Raw genomic sequence first — 21,734 nt, forward strand, 5'->3', positions numbered from 1 at the left:
TTTGAACAGTAGTTGATTTATTATCCTTTCTGGTAAAACGTTTGACAGACTAAACTTGATTTTTGTCCCGGCACATTTCACCTGAAGAGCTCCACTGCGCAAACGTGTCACATTTTAACCTCCCCACAATGGCCATGAACAGATCTGGATATACCAATTTGATTGGTTCATGATCTGTAACTTCGATCACAAGGAATCAACATATGTATTAGCCTTATCAAACGAACTCGTATCCAAATGTCTTCGTTTAGAAACAGAATGATTGTTAGCCATGGTGAAAGAGGGAGGGGGATTTTTGGGGGTGGGGGATTGGAGGAGTAAGGTATATGTGAGACTGCATGTGGCATAGAGACCTGGGTGTCTGCTACGGGTGATCAAAGGTATATGTTGTACATTGGACATATAGACCGTGGTGTCGGGGATGGGTAATAAGTAAGACCCGCAGCGTGAGACAAAGAGAAGTAATTTACGCACATTATCAATGTTAAGGGGTTGGATCGAGATTAGTTAAAGTACACAAGAAATCTAATATTTTTCAAGTTACTTCAATAGTAATAATACTCTCAACACGAGGCTATTGTGGCAACATACTTGGTATGTAACACAATACCTTGATGAAGGTACCTGCCTTATTTGTGTCTGTGGTGCCACATGTACGCAAAGGAATTTTCTGTCAGAGCATTCCTGAGTTGGCTTTTTGTCAAACACTTCGGACTAAGCTCCATGTTGATCCAGCACCAAGTCAGTCTTCTCGTAACTGCGACGAGCTGCAAATATCTCTGCATGATGGAACTACCAAGAGTTGTATTCATCAGTATTGTGTTCTTGTGTGGTGTCAGAGACGCACATGCTGATACCAATTTGACCGACTTGACTGGACAAGTGAGAGTCCTGAGCGCAACTATCCAAGCATGGAAAGGAAGAGTTGTTAATATTAAGACTGATATGAAACAGCACTTTAAGAGGTGGGAGTCATCACTGAAAAATCAACTGACTGACACGTTCGTTCCTGCCCTGATAAAGCCTCTAGTGGAGCAAGCGAACAGACTGAGAGTCAGTGTTCATTACACAAAAACACAACTTCGGACAGTAACACAACAGTTCAGACGTGTAGAAAGGGAAAGAGACAGTTACAAAGAAAGTATTTTTAAGCTTCGTAGCGAGGTGAACACAGACATCCACAGTTTACAGCTGCAGCTGAATGAGACGAAAGCTGGTCTTCGTGATGCAAACATGGTGAACAGTGTTCTTCAGGAAGATTTAATTACACTAAATACAAGCTGTGTGAAGAGAGAAGAGATAGAAGCGCGCTCCAATGATGAACAGTCATACAGGAAGGGATTGCAGGAAATGCAGCAAAAGTTAAAAACTGACATTCAGAGTTTAAACATTCAACAAAATCAGACCATTGATGACCTACATGATTCAAATCAAGTAATCACTGGTCTTACAGAGGACATGGTGACACTGAATACAAGCTGTGTGAAGAGAGAAGAGATAGAAGCGCACACCCATGATGAACAGTCATACAGGAAGGGATTGCAGGAAATGCAGCAAAAGTTAAAAACTGACATTCAGAGTTTAAACATTCAACAAAATCAGACCATTGATGACCTACATGATTCAAATCAAGTAATCACTGGTCTTACAGAGGACATGGTGACACTGAATACAAGCTGTGTGAAGAGAGAAGAGATAGAAGCGCACACCCATGATGAACAGTCATACAGGAAGGGATTGCAGGAAATGCAGCAAAAGTTAAAAACTGACATTCAGAGTTTAAACATTCAACAGAATCAGACCATTGATGACCTACATGATTCAAATCAAGTAATCACTGGTCTTACAGAGGACATGGTGACACTGAATACAAGCTGTGTGAAGAGAGAAGAGATAGAAGCGCACACCCATGATGAACAGTCATACAGGAAGGGATTGCAGGAAATGCAGCAAAAGTTAAAAACTGACATTCAGAGTTTAAACATTCAACAGAATCAGACCATTGATGACCTACATGATTCAAATCAAGTAATCACTGGTCTTACAGAGGACATGGTGACACTGAATACAAGCTGTGTGAAGAGAGAAGAGATAGAAGCGCACACCCATGATGAACAGTCATACAGGAAGGGATTGCAGGAAATGCAGCAAAAGTTAAAAACTGACATTCAGAGTTTAAACATTCAACAAAATCAGACCATTGATGACCTACATGATTCAAATCAAGTAATCACTGGTCTTACAGAGGACATGGTGACACTGAATACAAGCTGTGTGAAGAGAGAAGAGATAGAAGCGCACACCCATGATGAACAGTCATACAGGAAGGGATTGCAGGAAATGCAGCAAAAGTTAAAAACTGACATTCAGAGTTTAAACATTCAACAAAATCAGACCATTGATGACCTACATGATTCAAATCAAGTAATCACTGGTCTTACAGAGGACATGGTGACACTGAATACAAGCTGTGTGAAGAGAGAAGAGATAGAAGCGCACACCCATGATGAACAGTCATACAGGAAGGGAGGTGAGACTTTTAGCAGAGATTTCTCTCTAAACATTCCACGCGAAAAATGCATGAAATATCTTATTTCCTTTGAAAAAAGCATTAGTGTATGTCTTCAATTTCAAACAATATATATATATATATATATATATATATATATATATATATACATACATACATACATCACATAAAGTTATGACAGATATCACATGATTCATAATACTCATCTCTGCGCTACATATTACTGAAACTGCACCAATGCACTCATATGTACAAGATGTATAGTATACATATAAACATGCAGTTCACAAATACAGGCATGTAGCTTATACTGGGACTAGAATGTTTAATATGCCTACCGAATGTGTGGCACTCAGGTGATAGAAGGCATAATCTACTGTTACTGCTTGTCACTGCAGATCCTGCTGTAAGTGATCAAATACACGCCACTTACATAGTTTAGTATACATATCATACAATTATGTACACAGTAATACTGCCATATCATTTTATTCTAAACATAATCTCAAATGGAATAGCATAGATAAACCTACATAAATATGCCCTTATCTGAGCCATACTAGCATTACCTGTGCTGTGATATACTTTTAATTACAAACAAACATGATCATGGAGGTATAATCATTACTGTGCTTACACTAATGACTTTAACTACAATCATACACTCAAATCACACAATTATAACCTACACTGAACTAATGTTTACACTTTACATGCTGTACTAAAACAAATATTATATCTTACATATTGTTTATAACTTCGTATTAACACACACACACACACACACACGCACGCCCGCGCGCCCGCGCACATATATGTTGTCATACTGTTTCATGCGAAAGAAAGTCATTATTCATTCGTTGGAAAGATGTCATCGCGTCAATGTTGCAAACAAAGGTAGCACGTTCAGATAGCATCATCTTCCCGAGGCATGATCGTCCACAAGTCAATTTATTAAAGTCTAGTTTCCAGCCCGATGAACTTTTGATCTTGACCTAGGGCGGCCTGTGCGGGATCGATCCTTAACTTTTCTGCAGAACATATTGAACATATTGTCTACCCACCACTGACTTCCGCCAGTTTCCGGAATGACAATAACTCTTAGGCGTTCATTACATTGTAGACCGCCTCCGTGGTCTAGTGGTAGAACGTCCGCCCGGAGAGCGGAAGGTCCGGGGCTCGATCCCCGGCCGCGTCATACTAAAAGACGTTAAAAGATGGTACTTGTTGTTTTCCTGTCTGGTGCTCGGCATTAAGGAGTTAAAACAAGGACTGGTCGGCTCAGTCAGTATACTGTGTCTGAGTGGGGTATTCATGGTATCTCAGTGAGCTAGCACTATAAATCGGCATCAGTCCGGACTATTACAAGCAGACACACGCACGCACACACGCACGCACGCACGCACGCACGCACACACACACACGTCGCTATGTAAGTGCAATAATCTTGGACGCGGCGTTAAACCCAATTTCACCTCACCTCATAACATTGCAGACGACGCATTCCTACTCTAATCATAAATATTGCAGTGCAGCAAGCGTAGAGAGCTTACCAGCTCACGTGCACGGAGGAAGGTTTGTGTGCAAGGTTTCGTGTGTGTTGATGCGTTAGGGTTTGGTCTCTGGCAGTCTTGTTTGCAAAGCTGATCGTCCTTCTGATCATAATATCAAAAGACGGGACACCCAATACCCAGGTACATAGGTTAACGTCGGTAGGAATACTCCCACCAATATTCATTACAATATAGAAAAGAGCGCATGACTCAGATAAAAACTAGAAAAGGTGCGCGTCTCTTAAATAAGTTTTTAGTAATACGACATTTACACGGGGTGAAAATATACAGGAGCGTTCTACTAGGCTAACTATACTACTCAAAAGCAGTTAGGGAACACTACTGTACAGTGTTGGAAGTGTCAATGACGCTACCCGCCGCCATTAGAAACACACGGCTGGTGTATCATGTCCACTGTACAGTGTAAGAAGTGTCAATGACGCTACCCGCCGCCATTAGAAACACAGGGATGGTGTATCATGTCTACTGTACAGTATTAGAAGTGTCAATGACGCTACCCGCCGACATTAGAAACACACGGCTGGTGTATCATGTCTACTGTACAGTGTTAGAAGTTTTAATGACACTTTCCGCCGCCATTAGAAACACAGGACTGGTGTATCATGTCTACTGTACAGTAGACATGATACACCAGCCCCGTGTTTCTAATGGCGACAGAAAACGTCATTTACACTTCTAACACTGTACAGCAGACATGATACACCAGCCCCGTGTTTCTAATGGCGACAGAAAACGTCATTTACAATTCTAACACTGTACAGTAGACATGATACACCAGTCCTGTGTTTCTGATGGCGGCGGAAAGTGTAATTAACACTTCTAACACTGTACAGTAGACATTATACACCAGTCCTGTGTTTATAATGGCGACAGAAAACGTCATTACCACTTCTAACACTGTACAGTAGACATGATACACCAGCCCCGTGTTTCTAATGGCGACAGAAAACGTCATTTACACTTCTAACACTGTACAGTAGACATGATACACCAGTCCTGTGTTTCTGATGGCGGCGGAAAGTGTAATTAACACTTCTAACACTGTACAGTAGACATTATACACCAGTCCTGTGTTTATAATGGCGACAGAAAACGTCATTAACACTTCTAACACTGTACAGTAGACATCATACACCAGCCCTGTGTTTCTAATGGCGACAGAAAACGTCATTAACACTTCTAACACTGTACAGTAGATATTGATACACCAGCCCTGTGTTTCTAATGGCGGCGGGTAGCGTCATTAACACTTCTAACACTGTACAGTAGACATCATACACCAGCCCTGTGTTTCTAATGGCGGCGGGTAGCGTCATTAACACTTCTAACACTGTACAGTAGACATCATACACCAGCCCTGTGTTTCTAATGGCGGCGGGTAGCGTCATTAACACTTCTAACACTGCACAGTAGACATGATACACCAGCCCTGTATTTCTAATGGCGGCGGGAAGTGTCATTAACACTTCTAACACTGCACAGTAGACATGATACACCAGCCCTGTGTTTCTAATGGCGGCGGGAAGTGTCATTAACACTTCTAACACTGAACAGTAGACATGATACACCAGCCCTGTATTTCTAATGGCGGCGGCAAGTGTCATTAACACTTCTAACACTGAACAGTAGACATGATACACCAGCCCTGTATTTCTAATGTCGGCGGGTAGCGTCATTTACACTTCTAACACTGCACAGTAGACATGACACACCGGCCCTGTGTTTCTAATGTCGGCGGCAAGTGTCATTAACACTTCTAACACTGAACAGTAGACATGATACACCAGCCCTGTATTTCTAATGTCGGCGGGTAGCGTCATTTACACTTCTAACACTGCACAGTAGACATGACACACCGGCCCTGTGTTTCTAATGTCGGCGGCAAGTGTCATTAACACTTCTAACACAGTACAGTAGACATGATACACCGGCCCTGTGTTTCTAATGTCGGCGGCAAGTGTCATTAACACTTCTAACACTGTACAGTAGACATGATACACCGGCCCTGTGTTTCTAATTGCGGCGGGAAGTGTCATTAACACTTCTAACACTGTACAGTAGACATGATACACCAGCCCTGTGTTTCTAATGGTGGCGGCAAGTGTCATTAACACTTCTAACACTGCACAGTAGACATGATACACCAGCCCTGTGTTTCTAATGGTGGCGGCAAGTGTCATTAACACTTCTAACACTGCACAGTAGACATGATACACCAGCCCTGTGTTTCTAATGGTGGCGGCAAGTGTCATTAACACTTCTAACACTGTACAGTAGACATGATACACCAGCCCTGTGTTTCTAATGGTGGCGGGAAGTGTCATTAACACTTCTAACACTGTACAGTAGACATGATACACCAGCCCTGTGTTTCTAATGGCGGCGGAAAGTGTCATTAACACTTCTAACACAGTACAGTAGACATGATACACCAGCCCTGTATTTCTAATGTCGGCGGGTAGCGTCATTAACACTTCTAACACAGTACAGTAGACATGATACACCAGCCCTGTATTTCTAATGTCGGCGGGTAGCGTCATTAACACTTCTAACACTGTACAGTAGACATGATACACCAGTCCTGTGTTTCTGATGGCGGCGGAAAGTGTAATTAACACTTCTAACACTGTACAGTAGACATTATACACCAGTCCTGTGTTTATAATGGCGACAGAAAACGTCATTACCACTTCTAACACTGTACAGTAGACATGATACACCAGCCCCGTGTTTCTAATGGCGACAGAAAACGTCATTTACACTTCTAACACTGTACAGTAGACATGATACACCAGTCCTGTGTTTCTGATGGCGGCGGAAAGTGTAATTAACACTTCTAACACTGTACAGTAGACATTATACACCAGTCCTGTGTTTATAATGGCGACAGAAAACGTCATTAACACTTCTAACACTGTACAGTAGACATCATACACCAGCCCTGTGTTTCTAATGGCGACAGAAAACGTCATTAACACTTCTAACACTGTACAGTAGATATTGATACACCAGCCCTGTGTTTCTAATGGCGGCGGGTAGCGTCATTAACACTTCTAACACTGTACAGTAGACATCATACACCAGCCCTGTGTTTCTAATGGCGGCGGGTAGCGTCATTAACACTTCTAACACTGTACAGTAGACATGATACACCAGCCCTGTGTTTCTAATGGCGGCGGGTAGCGTCATTAACACTTCTAACACTGCACAGTAGACATGATACACCAGCCCTGTATTTCTAATGGCGGCGGGAAGTGTCATTAACACTTCTAACACTGCACAGTAGACATGATACACCAGCCCTGTGTTTCTAATGGCGGCGGGAAGTGTCATTAACACTTCTAACACTGAACAGTAGACATGATACACCAGCCCTGTATTTCTAATGGCGGCGGCAAGTGTCATTAACACTTCTAACACTGAACAGTAGACATGATACACCAGCCCTGTATTTCTAATGTCGGCGGGTAGCGTCATTTACACTTCTAACACTGCACAGTAGACATGACACACCGGCCCTGTGTTTCTAATGTCGGCGGCAAGTGTCATTAACACTTCTAACACTGAACAGTAGACATGATACACCAGCCCTGTATTTCTAATGTCGGCGGGTAGCGTCATTTACACTTCTAACACTGCACAGTAGACATGACACACCGGCCCTGTGTTTCTAATGTCGGCGGCAAGTGTCATTAACACTTCTAACACAGTACAGTAGACATGATACACCGGCCCTGTGTTTCTAATGTCGGCGGCAAGTGTCATTAACACTTCTAACACTGTACAGTAGACATGATACACCGGCCCTGTGTTTCTAATTGCGGCGGGAAGTGTCATTAACACTTCTAACACTGTACAGTAGACATGATACACCAGCCCTGTGTTTCTAATGGTGGCGGCAAGTGTCATTAACACTTCTAACACTGCACAGTAGACATGATACACCAGCCCTGTGTTTCTAATGGTGGCGGCAAGTGTCATTAACACTTCTTACACTGCACAGTAGACATGATACACCAGCCCTGTGTTTCTAATGGTGGCGGCAAGTGTCATTAACACTTCTAACACTGCACAGTAGACATGATACACCAGCCCTGTGTTTCTAATGGTGGCGGCAAGTGTCATTAACACTTCTAACACTGTACAGTAGACATGATACACCAGCCCTGTGTTTCTAATGGTGGCGGGAAGTGTCATTAACACTTCTAACACTGTACAGTAGACATGATACACCAGCCCTGTGTTTCTAATGGCGGCGGAAAGTGTCATTAACACTTCTAACACAGTACAGTAGACATGATACACCAGCCCTGTATTTCTAATGTCGGCGGGTAGCGTCATTAACACTTCTAACACAGTACAGTAGACATGATACACCAGCCCTGTATTTCTAATGTCGGCGGGTAGCGTCATTAACACTTCTAACACTGAACAGTAGACATGATACACCAGCCCTGTGTTTCTAATGGCGGCGGCAAGTGTCATTAACACTTCTAACACAGTACAGTAGACATGATACACCAGCCCTGTATTTCTAATGTCGGCGGGTAGCGTCATTAACACTTCTAACACAGTACAGTAGACATGATACACCAGCCCTGTATTTCTAATGTCGGCGGGTAGCGTCATTAACACTTCTAACACTGAACAGTAGACAAGATACACCAGTCCTGTGTTTCTAATGGCGGCGACAAGTGTCATTAACACTTCTGACACTGTTCAGTAGACATGATACACCAGTCCTGTGTTTCTAATGGCGGCGGGTAGCGTCATTAACACTTCTAACACTGTACAGTAGACATGATACACCAGTCCTGTGTTTCTAATGTCGGCGGGTAGCGTCATTAACACTTCTGACACTGTTCATTAGACATGATACACCAGTCCTGTGTTTCTAATGGCGGCGGGAAGCGTCATTAACACTTCTAACACTGTACAGTAGACATCATACACCAGTCCTGTGTTTCTAATGGAGACAGAAAACGTCATTAACACTTCTGACACTGTACAGTAAACATGATAAACCAGCCCTGTATTTCAAATTGCGACAGAAAGCGCAATTTACACTTCTAACACTGTACAGTAGACAAGATACACCAGTCCTGTACAGTAGACAAGATACACCAGTCCTGTGTTTCTAATGGCGACAGAAAACGTCATTAACACTTTTAACACTGTACAGTAGACATCATACACCAGCACTGTGCTTCATTAACACCTCGTGGTTGAAGCCATGTATGAACAACCTTTAAGTCGAGAACTTTTCTATCAGTCCCTTGTCATATGCTTCACAAGTACCTCGCTAAGAAATATCAGAGATTAAGTTGGACACGTACCGGCACGTATTATTCGCGAAATAAAATACGTCTCTCCATCTTTTGTTTAGTTCTAAAAGTGATGTTAAGTTACTTAAATTACTCAAATCTCCTCACTGAATCTTATCGCTGACAACTATACTTACATCTAGTATCAATCATCTCGAGCATCTCGCTCTTCACCCACTCGATTTGCGTGCGCATCATGTCATGACACGTTCAACGCCAAGTGATAGAGCAAAAAGAATATTGTGGGTTGCCTCATAATTTACAGGAATGTGATTGACTTCGTGCATGTGAGGCGGAAAGACTGGCAGTTAAGGCTAGTGGCACTCAGAGGTTGACAAACTCCTCTCCTCGTTACATGGCTTATATGCGGCCTTAGATTGAATTCTCTCAATCAGTGACTCACTATTAACTCAAATGTGTTACATCTGTCGCATAACTGACCTGCCATGCACGTGCTTTACATATCGTTAATAAACTATACCGTATGTCCGCCTGTAACAATGGCACACGACGTACCAAACCGAATCGTTTTGCTTCATTTTTCATTCATTCACAATATGTCCTTTTCGTGAAGGCACGCCCTATTAAAGCATTTACTATTAACTCAAGCTATTTCCAAGGGAAAATTTATACCTGCTTGTCAAAATGTTTCTACAGGACGATGATCTCGCGCTCATTATTGCGGTAAACTTTCTTACAAATGTCTTGCATTCGGGATTGAACAGCTTACAAAAGTTGAAAACTTACAAAATCTACAAGACCAAATATGACATGTTATTGGCAATTGTTTAAAGAAATAGAAATGCATGTACTTTCTACTCAATTACCCATAAGGCATTATTTCAATTACCCACACATCCCATAGAATTTTCAGAAAACTGTTACATATAGTTGAAAAACAAACTGTTCAAGGGAGAAAATGTTATTGCAGTGAGAGCATATGCAACCATACAGTGCGGGCGCTACCCGTAGGTCAGGACATGCTCATCCTTTTCGCGAACACCTGGTGTCATCACTGATCTTTACCGCTATTTGCCCTCTATCCAAAATGGAATCTGTTTCGGCGGATAATCTAGATTTGTTATTATCTTGCATTGAGGGGGCGGTCGGGTAGCCTAGTGGTTAAAGCGTTCGCTCGTCAGGCCGAAGACCCGGGTTCGATTCCCGACATGGGTACAATGTGTGAAGCTCATTTCTGGTGTCCCCCGCCGTGATATTGCTGGAATATTGCTAAAAGCGGCGTAAAACCATACTCACTCACTCTTGCATTGACAATTTATATATTTGCAGTCACGAGTCTAGTTTCATCACTTGGCCCAGTTGGCCTTACCTCGATCGGCTCGATCGTTCGTTCGTGTAAATGTGCAAAAAACACAATTAAAACACATCTGTGACGTCATTCCATTGTTTGAACGCTCCATTATTTTTTCAGGAATGGAGAGTTCCTTGTCAACTGTACATTATCTTGAAGCAACATTTGAATTAATTTCCACTTGGAACAGACGGAACTATTTTTTTGCATTTAATTACAAGAATATGTTAATTTTTTGCGAAAACATGTGTCGCCAGCGGGGTTCGAACCCGCTTCATTAGATCTGAAAACGTGTAATTGTCAACCTGAGCTACTGCGGCACATGAAGTCTTGATGTAAAATTAACTATTAAATATTTTCACAATTTTGCAGAATGCTTAAAAGCTCAAAATAATATGTATATAGTTTGTGTTAGAGCACGTTACCAACAACAATGTTTATATTTATAGATAGTAAGATAAACCTTTGACGAGAAAAAACAAATAAGGTAACAGAAATATCGCTTGTTCGGGGCTCTATATTTCCAATTATACCCATCAGCATGTATGAACAATGTGCAAGCGATTGATAAATACTAGTTAAGGACCCAACATAATTATGAAGAGCCGTGTACCATGCATTGTAAATGTCAACTCGCCACGGAGCTTGGCGCACGTGCAACAGCGGCAGAGAACGCATTTCTCGTGCATCACGCAAGGTCGACTCACGCACAATACGGACAACAAAGAGTTCTGGTTTATTTTTCAAATAATTTCAACTACAGAATATTTTGTCAAAGTTTAAAAGTAGGGATGAGTTTTAAGTAGGGGAATATCCTCGTAACTCTCCATTCCTTACAAATAATAGGCCTCGGCCCCTGCGGGGCCTCTGCTCCATTAGTTTTAAGGAATGGAGAGTTACTCGGACATTCCCCTCTACGTAAAGTAGTATACATTGAGAGGTGGATCCTTGAAATGGCAGTTAACCCGTGTAGACTTATGATATAGACACAATACTTTTGTTTTCGTGCTAAATACATTAGGCCCAGTTGCATGGAATGTTGTCTGCCATTTTCATATGGCGTTGATTTGGTTTACCATTAATATAGACATTTTGCTAACCAGTGACATTTATCACCAAATACATTCAGCTTTAAATCGCCCGAGTACGAATAATTAATTTAACTCTAGATGTCAGTAGTTTTTATATTTGTAGGGAAGTTGTCGAACGAAACACGTTCTACGCATGCGCAGTTCTTTCTTTCGGTCAAAGCCGAACGCTGTCTGCAGATCCGTATTTTCTTGCACAGACAGCACAGAGGGGTCAGTGGCGGTGGAACCCCCCTTGTTGAAACATTAAAGTAGAAAATTAGTTTGAAGCATGAATGAAAATCCGACGTCAGTGTGATAACGGTGCCTGACATATCTGTGAAAGGTATCTTTGTATGACACGCGGAGTGAGTGAGTGAGTGAGTATGCTTTTAGCATTATTCCAGCAATATCACAGCGGGACACGCGAAGTAACAAGAATCTGTAACAAGTCATAGACGGAAATTGATCAGCAAAAATCCTTCCGCCGCACATGTTGGTTTAAACGCCGCTTTAAACAATATTCCAGTTATATCACGACGTGTCAGCTTAATGGGGAGCTAAGCCCGAAGTCATGCAGGTCTCAGACGTCTACCACTTCGGTGAAACCCACGAGCACGGGTATGGTGCTGACAAACCTAGAAACATAATCGGGACGAACCGGGATTCGAACCCACAATCGCGCCCTATAGACGACCGGGCCACCGGTGTACTGAAACATTGTCACCTTTCTGAGTTCCATTTTGAAATAAATCGTCTTCCTGATTGAATTGTCAGAACCGCATTGTCAAGGGTTTCTAACGCTCTGTAGATACAGATACGCATTCTGATAATTGGTATATAGCAGGTATAGCGACAGTTTCGTCACGCATATTAACACCTGTATAGCTGGCTTACCTACGAAGAGACAAAGCAGAATAATACGTTTAGGAGAGTCCAGTTGAGTAACATTTAGTCCCGTAAATATGGTTATCTTATTTATACAAAGGGACATACAATCAGACAGACAGACACGGTTCACCCAGTCGCTTTAGGCGGCACAATTCGCCGTGCAGAGTTGCGTCGCCTCGGCGTGCCAGAAATCTATAATCGTAGGTTCGAATCCCAGCACAATACCATAATTCGGATTTTCCTCCCACATCAAGCTGACACACCGTGGTATAACCGAAATACTGTTAAAAGCGGCACGAAATAATAGTCATTCAGGATATCCTTATTGACGATCCTTTATCAATAAATTATATCAGATAACCAACGACTCTTTAACCCACAGATTTAGCTCCTTCTTTACGGACTTAAGTATGCACATGTGTTATTGTTGTGACTGAGTTAAATACCTGAGCGCATTCATCCACAATCATATTTCATTTTTAGTAAAGATTTTGAAAAAAAGCAATACGAAATGTTACAGCGACAAGACAACACGTCATCACTATGTCAGCGGCTGACATGTTTTACAGATACAACATTCAAAATGGTGGCTATCGTCGCGATAGCTTAGGTGCTGTGTTTGCTTGTGATAAGGTTAAGTAACTTGTCAGTTGTTATCGGTAATTTTCCGATCAAAATTCAAACATGAGTTCATGTTCTGATGGTTCTTAACGAACCAAAATGATTTCTCAGGGCAAGGGCCAGGCAAGTCGGGCTCGACCAGTTTAAAAATATGTTCCCATGGCAAAGTTAGAAGTGCAGGCTTGCAGTCAATAGATCGAGTAGTTACAATCAATAGATCGAGTCGTTACAGTTAATACATAGATCGAGTCGTTACAGTCAATAGATCGAGTCGTTACAGTCAATAGATCGAGTCGTTACAGTCAATAGATCGAGTCGTTACAGTCAATAGATCGAGTCGTTACAGTCAATAGATCGAGTCGAACCTCGGTCACTCGAGTTGCCCATTCGATGACGATGCTGTCCTGCCTGGTTAATGGTGTATTCATGGATGGACTAAAGCTCAGTAAAGTTGATGTGAGTATCAAACCTTGTGTTAATGCTTGTATGAGTGAGCGCCGGCACATGAATGTCTAGGAAGGAACTTAGCATGAACAGTCATCGGAACCTTCCTTCCAGGACTTATACTGACCATAGGGAAACGTAGACGTGATGATTGTGCAGGTGGTCATTGGTCATTTTCGCCATTCTGATTCTGTTTTAGAATTACATTTTGTACAAATTCATTGAGGTCATCAAATTTCTCCATCGTGCCGCAAAATGATTTCCGAACGGTAGCTGGACAAACCCCACAAAACGAGTCACGAGACGGCCCGGAGACCTTCACGCACATCACGCGAATGGATTTGGCAAGGATACGTAGGTTTGATAATGAACGACGACGCAACCTTTCACACACGTCACTGAAGCTACGTAAATGCCAAATGTGTGGACGTATACGTAGCAATATGGCCATCCGTTGTATGTGAGCGACGGGGATGGCAGAATACAATGTGGGTGTGTACTAGTATGGTAAAAGCCAATGGCGCTGTTGAGAATGTTTCCTTTTAATATCGCACACGTCTGTCTGGAAAAAGAATTAGGTGATTAAACTTGCATCTGAGCATACCCCAAGACGTTAAAAGATGGTACTTGTTGTTACCTTGCCTGCTGTTAATGTATCTTAAAACCTCATTTAATCACACTGTTGAGTTTTAGTTAAGAAATAAAGTTTGCTCTACCTCGATGTGTAGTGTAATAAAACGTTGCTTTGACGTTACAATAGTTCAGGGCGAAACTATACTTTATTACACTACACATGCGGCTAGAGCAAACTTGATTACTTTTCTAAGATTCTGAATTTAAAAATGATCCATCTTTTTTATTGAAGATTGGTTAAAATCAAATCTGTATTAACATGCGGTAAAATGAAAATCGCCCAACAGGCTAACTGACAGGCTGGTCCACTTGATTGCCGGTATACCCCTTAAGTCTAAAGACATATTTACGTTTCAAATATAATACAACACCACTAAAATGGGGTGTTTATTATAATAGGTCCTATTTCCTTATCCGTTCAGGGTGTGGATTTTGAGATTATTTTTTTATAATTAATTTGCTTCAAATTTAATCACATGACTTTGAACAAGTGCATTGTGGGGCCGAGTTAGCATGTAAACATAGGCCGAAATATGGCGTCGACGTGAGACGAACGTGGCGGAGGAAGAGCAACAGCGGTCGGTTTGTTTGACTGCTGTATATTGTATATTGTTTAATGCCGTACGCTGACCAACAGCTAGGTGCACATGATGTGGTTATGAAACTTTCCTTTGTCCTGATTATGATTGTGTGTTGTTTACGCCGCACTCAGCAATATTCCAGCTATATGGCGGTTGTCCGTAAATAATCGAGTCTGGACCAGACAATCCAGTGATTAATATCATGAACATCGATCCACGCAATTTGGATAGAAAACGCGTGCATCAACCAAGTAAACGAGCCTGACCACCCGATCCCGTTGGTCGCTTCTTACGACAAGCGTAGTCACCTTTTACGGCAAGCATGGGCTGCTCAAGACCTTATTCTACCCAGGATCTTCACGCGGACACAATGCTTTATCGCAGGATACAAAATAGTCGGTGCCTTTGATACTTTAGCGAAGCATCTTAGAATTAAAATAAAGACATATTTTACGCACGGTGATGAGGAAGATTTCTTTAACCAATGAAGTAGGCTTAAATTTTTACCTAAACATGCAATCTGAGACGAAATAAGGTGAGACTGTAGAAAGACTTCTAGTATCACTCCGCACTGTATTATCTTAGAGTGATCGGCACAAGCAGTTGAGCGCCAAACTATGCCATGCTCCTAACCAGACACGTCACACTGACGTCATAACTCGCCCCTTCGCCAGTCAAGGCGTTTCTTGCGTTTCTTGACTGGCAGTGGGACGTGTCACTCGTGTTAGGACGTAAACGGTGGGTAAGTTTTCCGCATGTACTTCAGAATTTTGTTAGGGAAATTAAATGAAACAAACATTGTAAATACTTTAAGATTGATGTACAACAGAATACATTTTGAAGGAATCAGGTGCTTGCTTCACACAATATCTACACCCAGACGTTTGTTTAGCCTGTCACCGGGGATAACAAACGTCTGGATGTAAACATTCATACTTCGTTTCAACTGAAAAGCTTGTTCTATTTTAATCAGTATATTGCATAATATATGCTTGTAAGTTTCATCTCTGAACTAATAACAATTATTTACAACTGGGACTGAAGACTTTATGAGATTTTTCTAAATCTGTTCTGTCAAGTGTCGGATGCGTTTTTTCGCTCATATTTTTAAAACGTTGTTCTGCATCATAGAATGGCCAAATGTGTCAGCCATATTATTTTTACACTCAAGGCTTGCAGCTTTGTTCTTCGAATCCGGAAAATATTATCAGGAACAAATGTATTTTTGCATTGCTTTTGAAGAATTGCAAGGAAATGTAGAATATATAAGAGAAAATGTGATCCTCGTTATTGTATGAGTAAGTTAGAACGGACGTTAAATGTGAAAACAATTTGGCGCATGTCACACGGGCAATCGGCATTTCAGTCTTATCACTTTATAGAGCCACGTGTTTATTACCTTCTTTACACAACCAAACACCCTATCAAACATCTTGTATTGCCGGCGACAGTTTCTGCCTCAGATAGTAAGCTGATCTGTGATGGGTGTACTGCCGCCATCGCTTGGAATGCTGAATTATGACAGTGTTGCAAAGAATTTTCCTGACACTGAATTACCACTGTGTTGCACACGCGCGTAGTGAAGTAGACCTGTTGCTCTTTTACATTAATTGTATATCATCATGAAAATGTCGTCACTGAAATATTAATCTGTAGCATGTCGTATAGCGACGTTTGTAATACTGTGTAGCCCGAGACACCAAACGACGTAGAATGCACCAGTTTCAGAGTCTAGTTAAGAGAGTGTTTGTATTGGGGAGGGTGGGGACTAAAACATCAGGCAAAGTCACTTGGAACAACAAATAATTTACGATAGGTCGCAGCACTCTACATTTAGTAGCCTGTTATCATCAATTGGCAAAGGCAGTATGTACACAGAGAAACCATCAAGACAGTTGTCGATTTGACGATGTAACAATTGTGTTAAATGCCCATTGTCCACAGACGTTGAAATGCACGAGAAATATATTTTCCTCCAGAATTACACTGGTGGGCGTCCTATCCTGGTCAAAATATATATAACGATGTGCATTGATTCTCACTCGCAACAAATACCTGAGTATAATTTAAATATACAGTAGTAATAACATAGCAGGCAATGAAAATTAGAAAACAACGTTCAGTATTTGACCTGTATGAGCGAAGTAGGTTTGCTATTCACAGTGTTGATACTCAATTGCAGATATTATGCAACAACGCACCAACTTGCGGGGACCATTTCATTGTCATAACGATTCCACCCACAACTAACGAAGTCAGACTAAAATACTAATCATTCCATAATTGGGAATTAAGGGTAGGTAGCTGATGTAATACCATGTTGTAAAGTTCCAAAATAATAAATGCACATATTCTGTGTATTCTGTGTACAGCAATATAAACTAACATGTTTAGTCCTTAGTCCTCATAATGGTAACATATAAAACCCTAAAACTGACATGGCTACTAGCCTAGTCTTTATGACATCTGAACTATTGGGATGTTTGGCAAGGACTATAGGACGAGTGCCAATTTCTATCGCTGATGTAGTAGTGTTCATTTATGTTGTTACTGTTGTATGATTATATTATTATGACAACAAAATAACAATCTATTCAGTTCCTGCAACTTCAACCAGAGAAGAGATATATCTCAGCAGTTAGCACATAGGCAGTGTGCAGCTTAGACTAATTCAGGAAGTGATTCAATAAATAAAAAAATATAATAAATAATAAATATATGTGATTTCCAAAATTTGTCAGTCACCATGCTATGGTTTATTAATAACATATAAGTCACACATTTGTTGAAAGGCAAAAGCTTCTCTGAGGCCAGTAGTTATAATGTTTACCTGCAATATATAGTTTTCTGAACAGCATATATGGGGGTTTTGGGTGGTGGGTAGCCTAGTGGTTAAAGCATTCGACCTTCGCGCGGAAAAAACAGGATCGATTCCCCCACATGGGTACAATGTCCGAAGCCCATGTCTAGTGTTCCCCGCCCAGATATTGTTGGAATATTGCTAAGAACCTGTAAAACCCAACTCACCCAACCCAACTGAACAGTATATTTTGTGTTTCAGCCTCGAGCGACTCGAGTCAGGGAGAAAGGGCTGCACAGATGACGACAGTGACGACCCATGGTAGGTGGGAGAAGCCAGCAGGTGGTAGATACTGTCACTGTCCAACTTTGTACGAGATGAGGTCACATTAACATGTAACAAATATAAGCCTGAAAGTTCACTCCAAAAACCTTCATATGAACAGTCTCTACAATAACAAGCTGATAAATGTAATCTCTTATTATCCTAATAATTCGTAACAAGTCAATTGTATTGCCAGTGCCACCTTAGACTCAATCCAACAAGCCTGTACAGACGCGCGGCTCAGATGAACAGCAATCTCAATGTTTGTGTTTTATTTGTGATAGAATCTAGTCGTTTGAGTGATTTGTTAGTCGCTAGACGACCTTATATTTATACCTCTACTAATATGAATGGTTTTGAAATTGTATTGATCAGTCAAAATTTTAAATACACAAACTTTGTCGAATATCTTGTATGTATAATGCTTATTTAGTTTGCATTGTTTTCTGAACAGCATGTTCTGTGTTTCAGCCTCGAGCGACCCGAGTCGGACCACGAGGACACCAGTGACGACCACAAAAAAGCCTGCTACACAGGGTAGGTAGGAGAACCCAGCAGGTAGAAAGCCCACACTTTAATCCCCCCAACAATTAACAAGTTGGGGTATAGACCCGTGGGGGTTCTGACTTGCGTCTTGCATGTCATCGTATCCCAGTTGTGTCGATCGGTGCTCATGTTGTCAACCACTGGACTGTCTGTCTGTACCAGACTCCGCCATCTTATTGCTGGACTACTGCTGAGTGCGGCGTAAAACAACAAACAAACAAACAGACTGACATACTCCAATGTCATGTCTTATAAGATCTATCTAATATTTCCAAACAACAACTGTACTGACAGTATCATCTCATAAAGCTCAGTCCATCAAACGTTGACACTCGCCAGCCACACACAGAATAATGTTACAACAACTGGATGTGACAGAAAGATTTTAAACATTGGCTACATAATCCTTGATTACATGAACCAGCTGTCGTCCTTCCCCTTGATCCTTGTGTTGTCAGCCATGTTGGAAGTGGTTGATGACGTACCGTGTCACGTGTCACCACGTTGAGGTGTGAACCATGTAGATGTATGACGAAGATGTCTGGAAGTGTACAGAGTTTACTTTGTGTTACAGCGACTCCATCACCAGCAGACTGCGAGGACCTCTATGACGCCAGCGAAGCCGGGAACCTGGAGGAGGTGAAGCGGATCCTGTCTCAGGGCGTGGACGTCAATTGTAGGTGGGGAGGGTGGAGCGAGACACCGGTGATGGAGGCAGCATACAGGGGACACAGAGACGTGGTGGAGCTCCTGGTGAGTGAAGGGGCCGATGTGTCACTGGTGGACAGGGACGGTTACAACACCCTTCACTACGCCAGTTATGGAGGACACTTGGAGACGGTGAAGTTTGTGCTGTCTCTGCACGTGGTGGACATCGACGCCAGGGACAACTACGGGCAGACGGCGGCCGACCTGGCGAGATCCGGGGGACATACGCGAGTGTTGGATCTCCTCGTGTCCCGCGGCGCTCAGTGACGTCAGTGTCGTGTTTGTGTGGACGGTGGGGGGAGACCTGACAGTGACGTGGTGTGCCGTTCACGTCGTCGTGTGTACATATGTCTTTATTTACGTGAAACTGTTTGTTGTTTTTGGAGATGAATAAAACTTGTAAAAACTTTGTCAGACATTTTGTCATTTGTTGTGTTTGGAACTTCGCATCATCAGGTAAGAAAATTGTTAACTGAGTGTAAATAGAGATGATGTGTGATTTGTATGTAAGCACCGCACCTCGTGATATGTTCATGCATGTCGTCATATGTTTCTGTGCTAGTTTTACGCCATAAGTTTGTAATTAATCGTGAAAAACACAAAAAACCTGTTTGTTTACATCTCGCTGCACTCGGTGACGTCAGACCGAGACGAGGTTCGCCCAGCTGACGTGGCGCCAAATGTACAATGACAGTGACGTCACACTGTCGATGACGTCACGGCATTCCGGCTTAGGTCTAAACACTAAAGCTGCCTGCTGTTTTTTCGGCTAAATACGATATCAGTAATTCACAGGGCAGCACAATGCTGGCTTCGCGATATATGCAAGTACAGCACAGGCCTCATGTGGACGATATAGATTAACAAATGGAGATGTGTTGCATATTATTGCTGCTGAAATTTAAAAAGAAATATTTCTGTTTGGCGAGATATTTATTTTCTCTCTCCCATTTCACCATTTCATTCAAGCTACTTCCCAGCGGGTGACACCTTCTTTACACTCTCGTCTTACCACTGACCAGATTCCCAGATGAATTCAGAGCTATAGATAGGGTTTGGGTTATTTGTTGTTTTTCACCCAGGGGCAAGATGCCAGAGGGATATATATGTCCCTCCTCTTCAAACCTCACTTTGAAGTCGAATAAAATTCAAAATACATCAGACACGCAGATACACTTCACAGTTTTGTATACTGTGAACTTTGCGCCATATTAGATAGTGTTTACAAAATCACGTTTCACATGTACCGGTAATGAGACGCCTGTAACATTACGCGTATTTCAAATTTAGCTGTGATACATACATCCTTGAATTCCTCATACATTTTAGAATCAAATGACACATGGTCTCTGTCACCAATACAAAGTGCCGAGATCAAATCAAGCAAAATAAGTTAGGTGTGAAAACAACTCTGTGCTCGAAAAACTGCACTTGTTTGAAATGTAAACAAAGCTAAATACATATTTAACATTGTAGCATTTTCCCCTTTTTTAGCTATCCATTCGTCTATTCGTTCAGAATATGCATGGGAAGAGAATTGTAGGAAGAATTAGGGAATTAAAAATAGATACATTGCTATGGTGTGATATTTTTCAACAGAAATTTCTTGGGAGTGTCAAAGTTAATATTATAAGTTCATATAAACAACTTCCATGAATAGCGGTTTCATTTTATTTTAAAACTTTAACTGAATTTATTACTTTAACCAAATGGATATTTTGCGTTAAAATATACGCACACATTTCCAGGAGAATTGTCTTGATCTTGGAATAGTTTTTTTAGGTCGTTTGATAAACACAACAGTGATATCTAACGATTCGCAGGTGCGCGTTGTCACAAACGATTTACAAATTATTCCTCTCGTTTTGTATTATACAACCAAAATGTTCATCTTTTTCTAAATATTGTGATCACAGAATATTAAACTAATTACTTTATTTCTCCAAGAATTGTAAAAAGTGATTAGGGGAGGTAAATATATATTAATCAAACTACCAGTGTCGTCTTATTCAGATGCTGTCAAAGATATAAAACCAGCCATGACATCAAATAGAACGGTGTCATGTTTTTAGTATTTCATTACATTTGATGACAAGGCTAGTACTCAATTAATAATGGTGCAACATAAGCCAAATTACACTTGACCAGTCAGAAAAATGTTGTGATCTAAGGACTAATTTACAGCTTAGATAGGGCCATTCATTTTGCTATTACTTCTTTTTTTATTAAATAAGTTTCATCATTACTTACGGTAATATAAGGGAGTATACAGTTTCAATATCGATATTTGTGTTGGAATAGTTTGGTTACTCGTGAACAAAATACCACGAAAATATACTGTCCTTACCCACAGCTAATTCTCACCAGGTGACCTGAGTT

The 21,734-nt window shown here is 41.4% G+C and overlaps 1 protein-coding gene across 2 annotated transcripts; it reads left to right on the top strand.

Annotated features, from left to right (window-relative positions):
• Positions 1 to 726: 726 nt before the first annotated feature.
• Positions 727 to 19,764, top strand: LOC124127477 (cytadherence high molecular weight protein 2-like). 2 transcript variants are annotated; one of them, XM_048402054.1, is made up of 4 exons: positions 727 to 2,530; positions 18,039 to 18,098; positions 18,573 to 18,659; positions 19,222 to 19,343. In XM_048402054.1, the coding sequence occupies exons 1-3, from the start codon at positions 784 to 786 to the stop codon at positions 18,644 to 18,646; spliced, it is 1,881 nt and encodes a 626-aa protein (XP_048258011.1). In that variant the 5' UTR covers positions 727 to 783; the 3' UTR covers positions 18,647 to 18,659; positions 19,222 to 19,343. The 2 variants fall into 2 exon arrangements, with proteins under 2 accessions (XP_048258011.1, XP_046346827.2); XM_046490871.2 differs by having other exon boundaries at positions 730 to 2,530; positions 18,573 to 18,638; positions 19,222 to 19,764.
• Positions 19,765 to 21,734: the final 1,970 nt, after the last annotated feature.

This window comes from Haliotis rufescens, unplaced genomic scaffold (assembly GCF_023055435.1).
Source record: "Haliotis rufescens isolate VD_foot unplaced genomic scaffold, xgHalRufe1.0.p SCAF_24, whole genome shotgun sequence".
Classification (NCBI taxonomy): domain Eukaryota; kingdom Metazoa; phylum Mollusca; class Gastropoda; order Lepetellida; family Haliotidae; genus Haliotis; species Haliotis rufescens.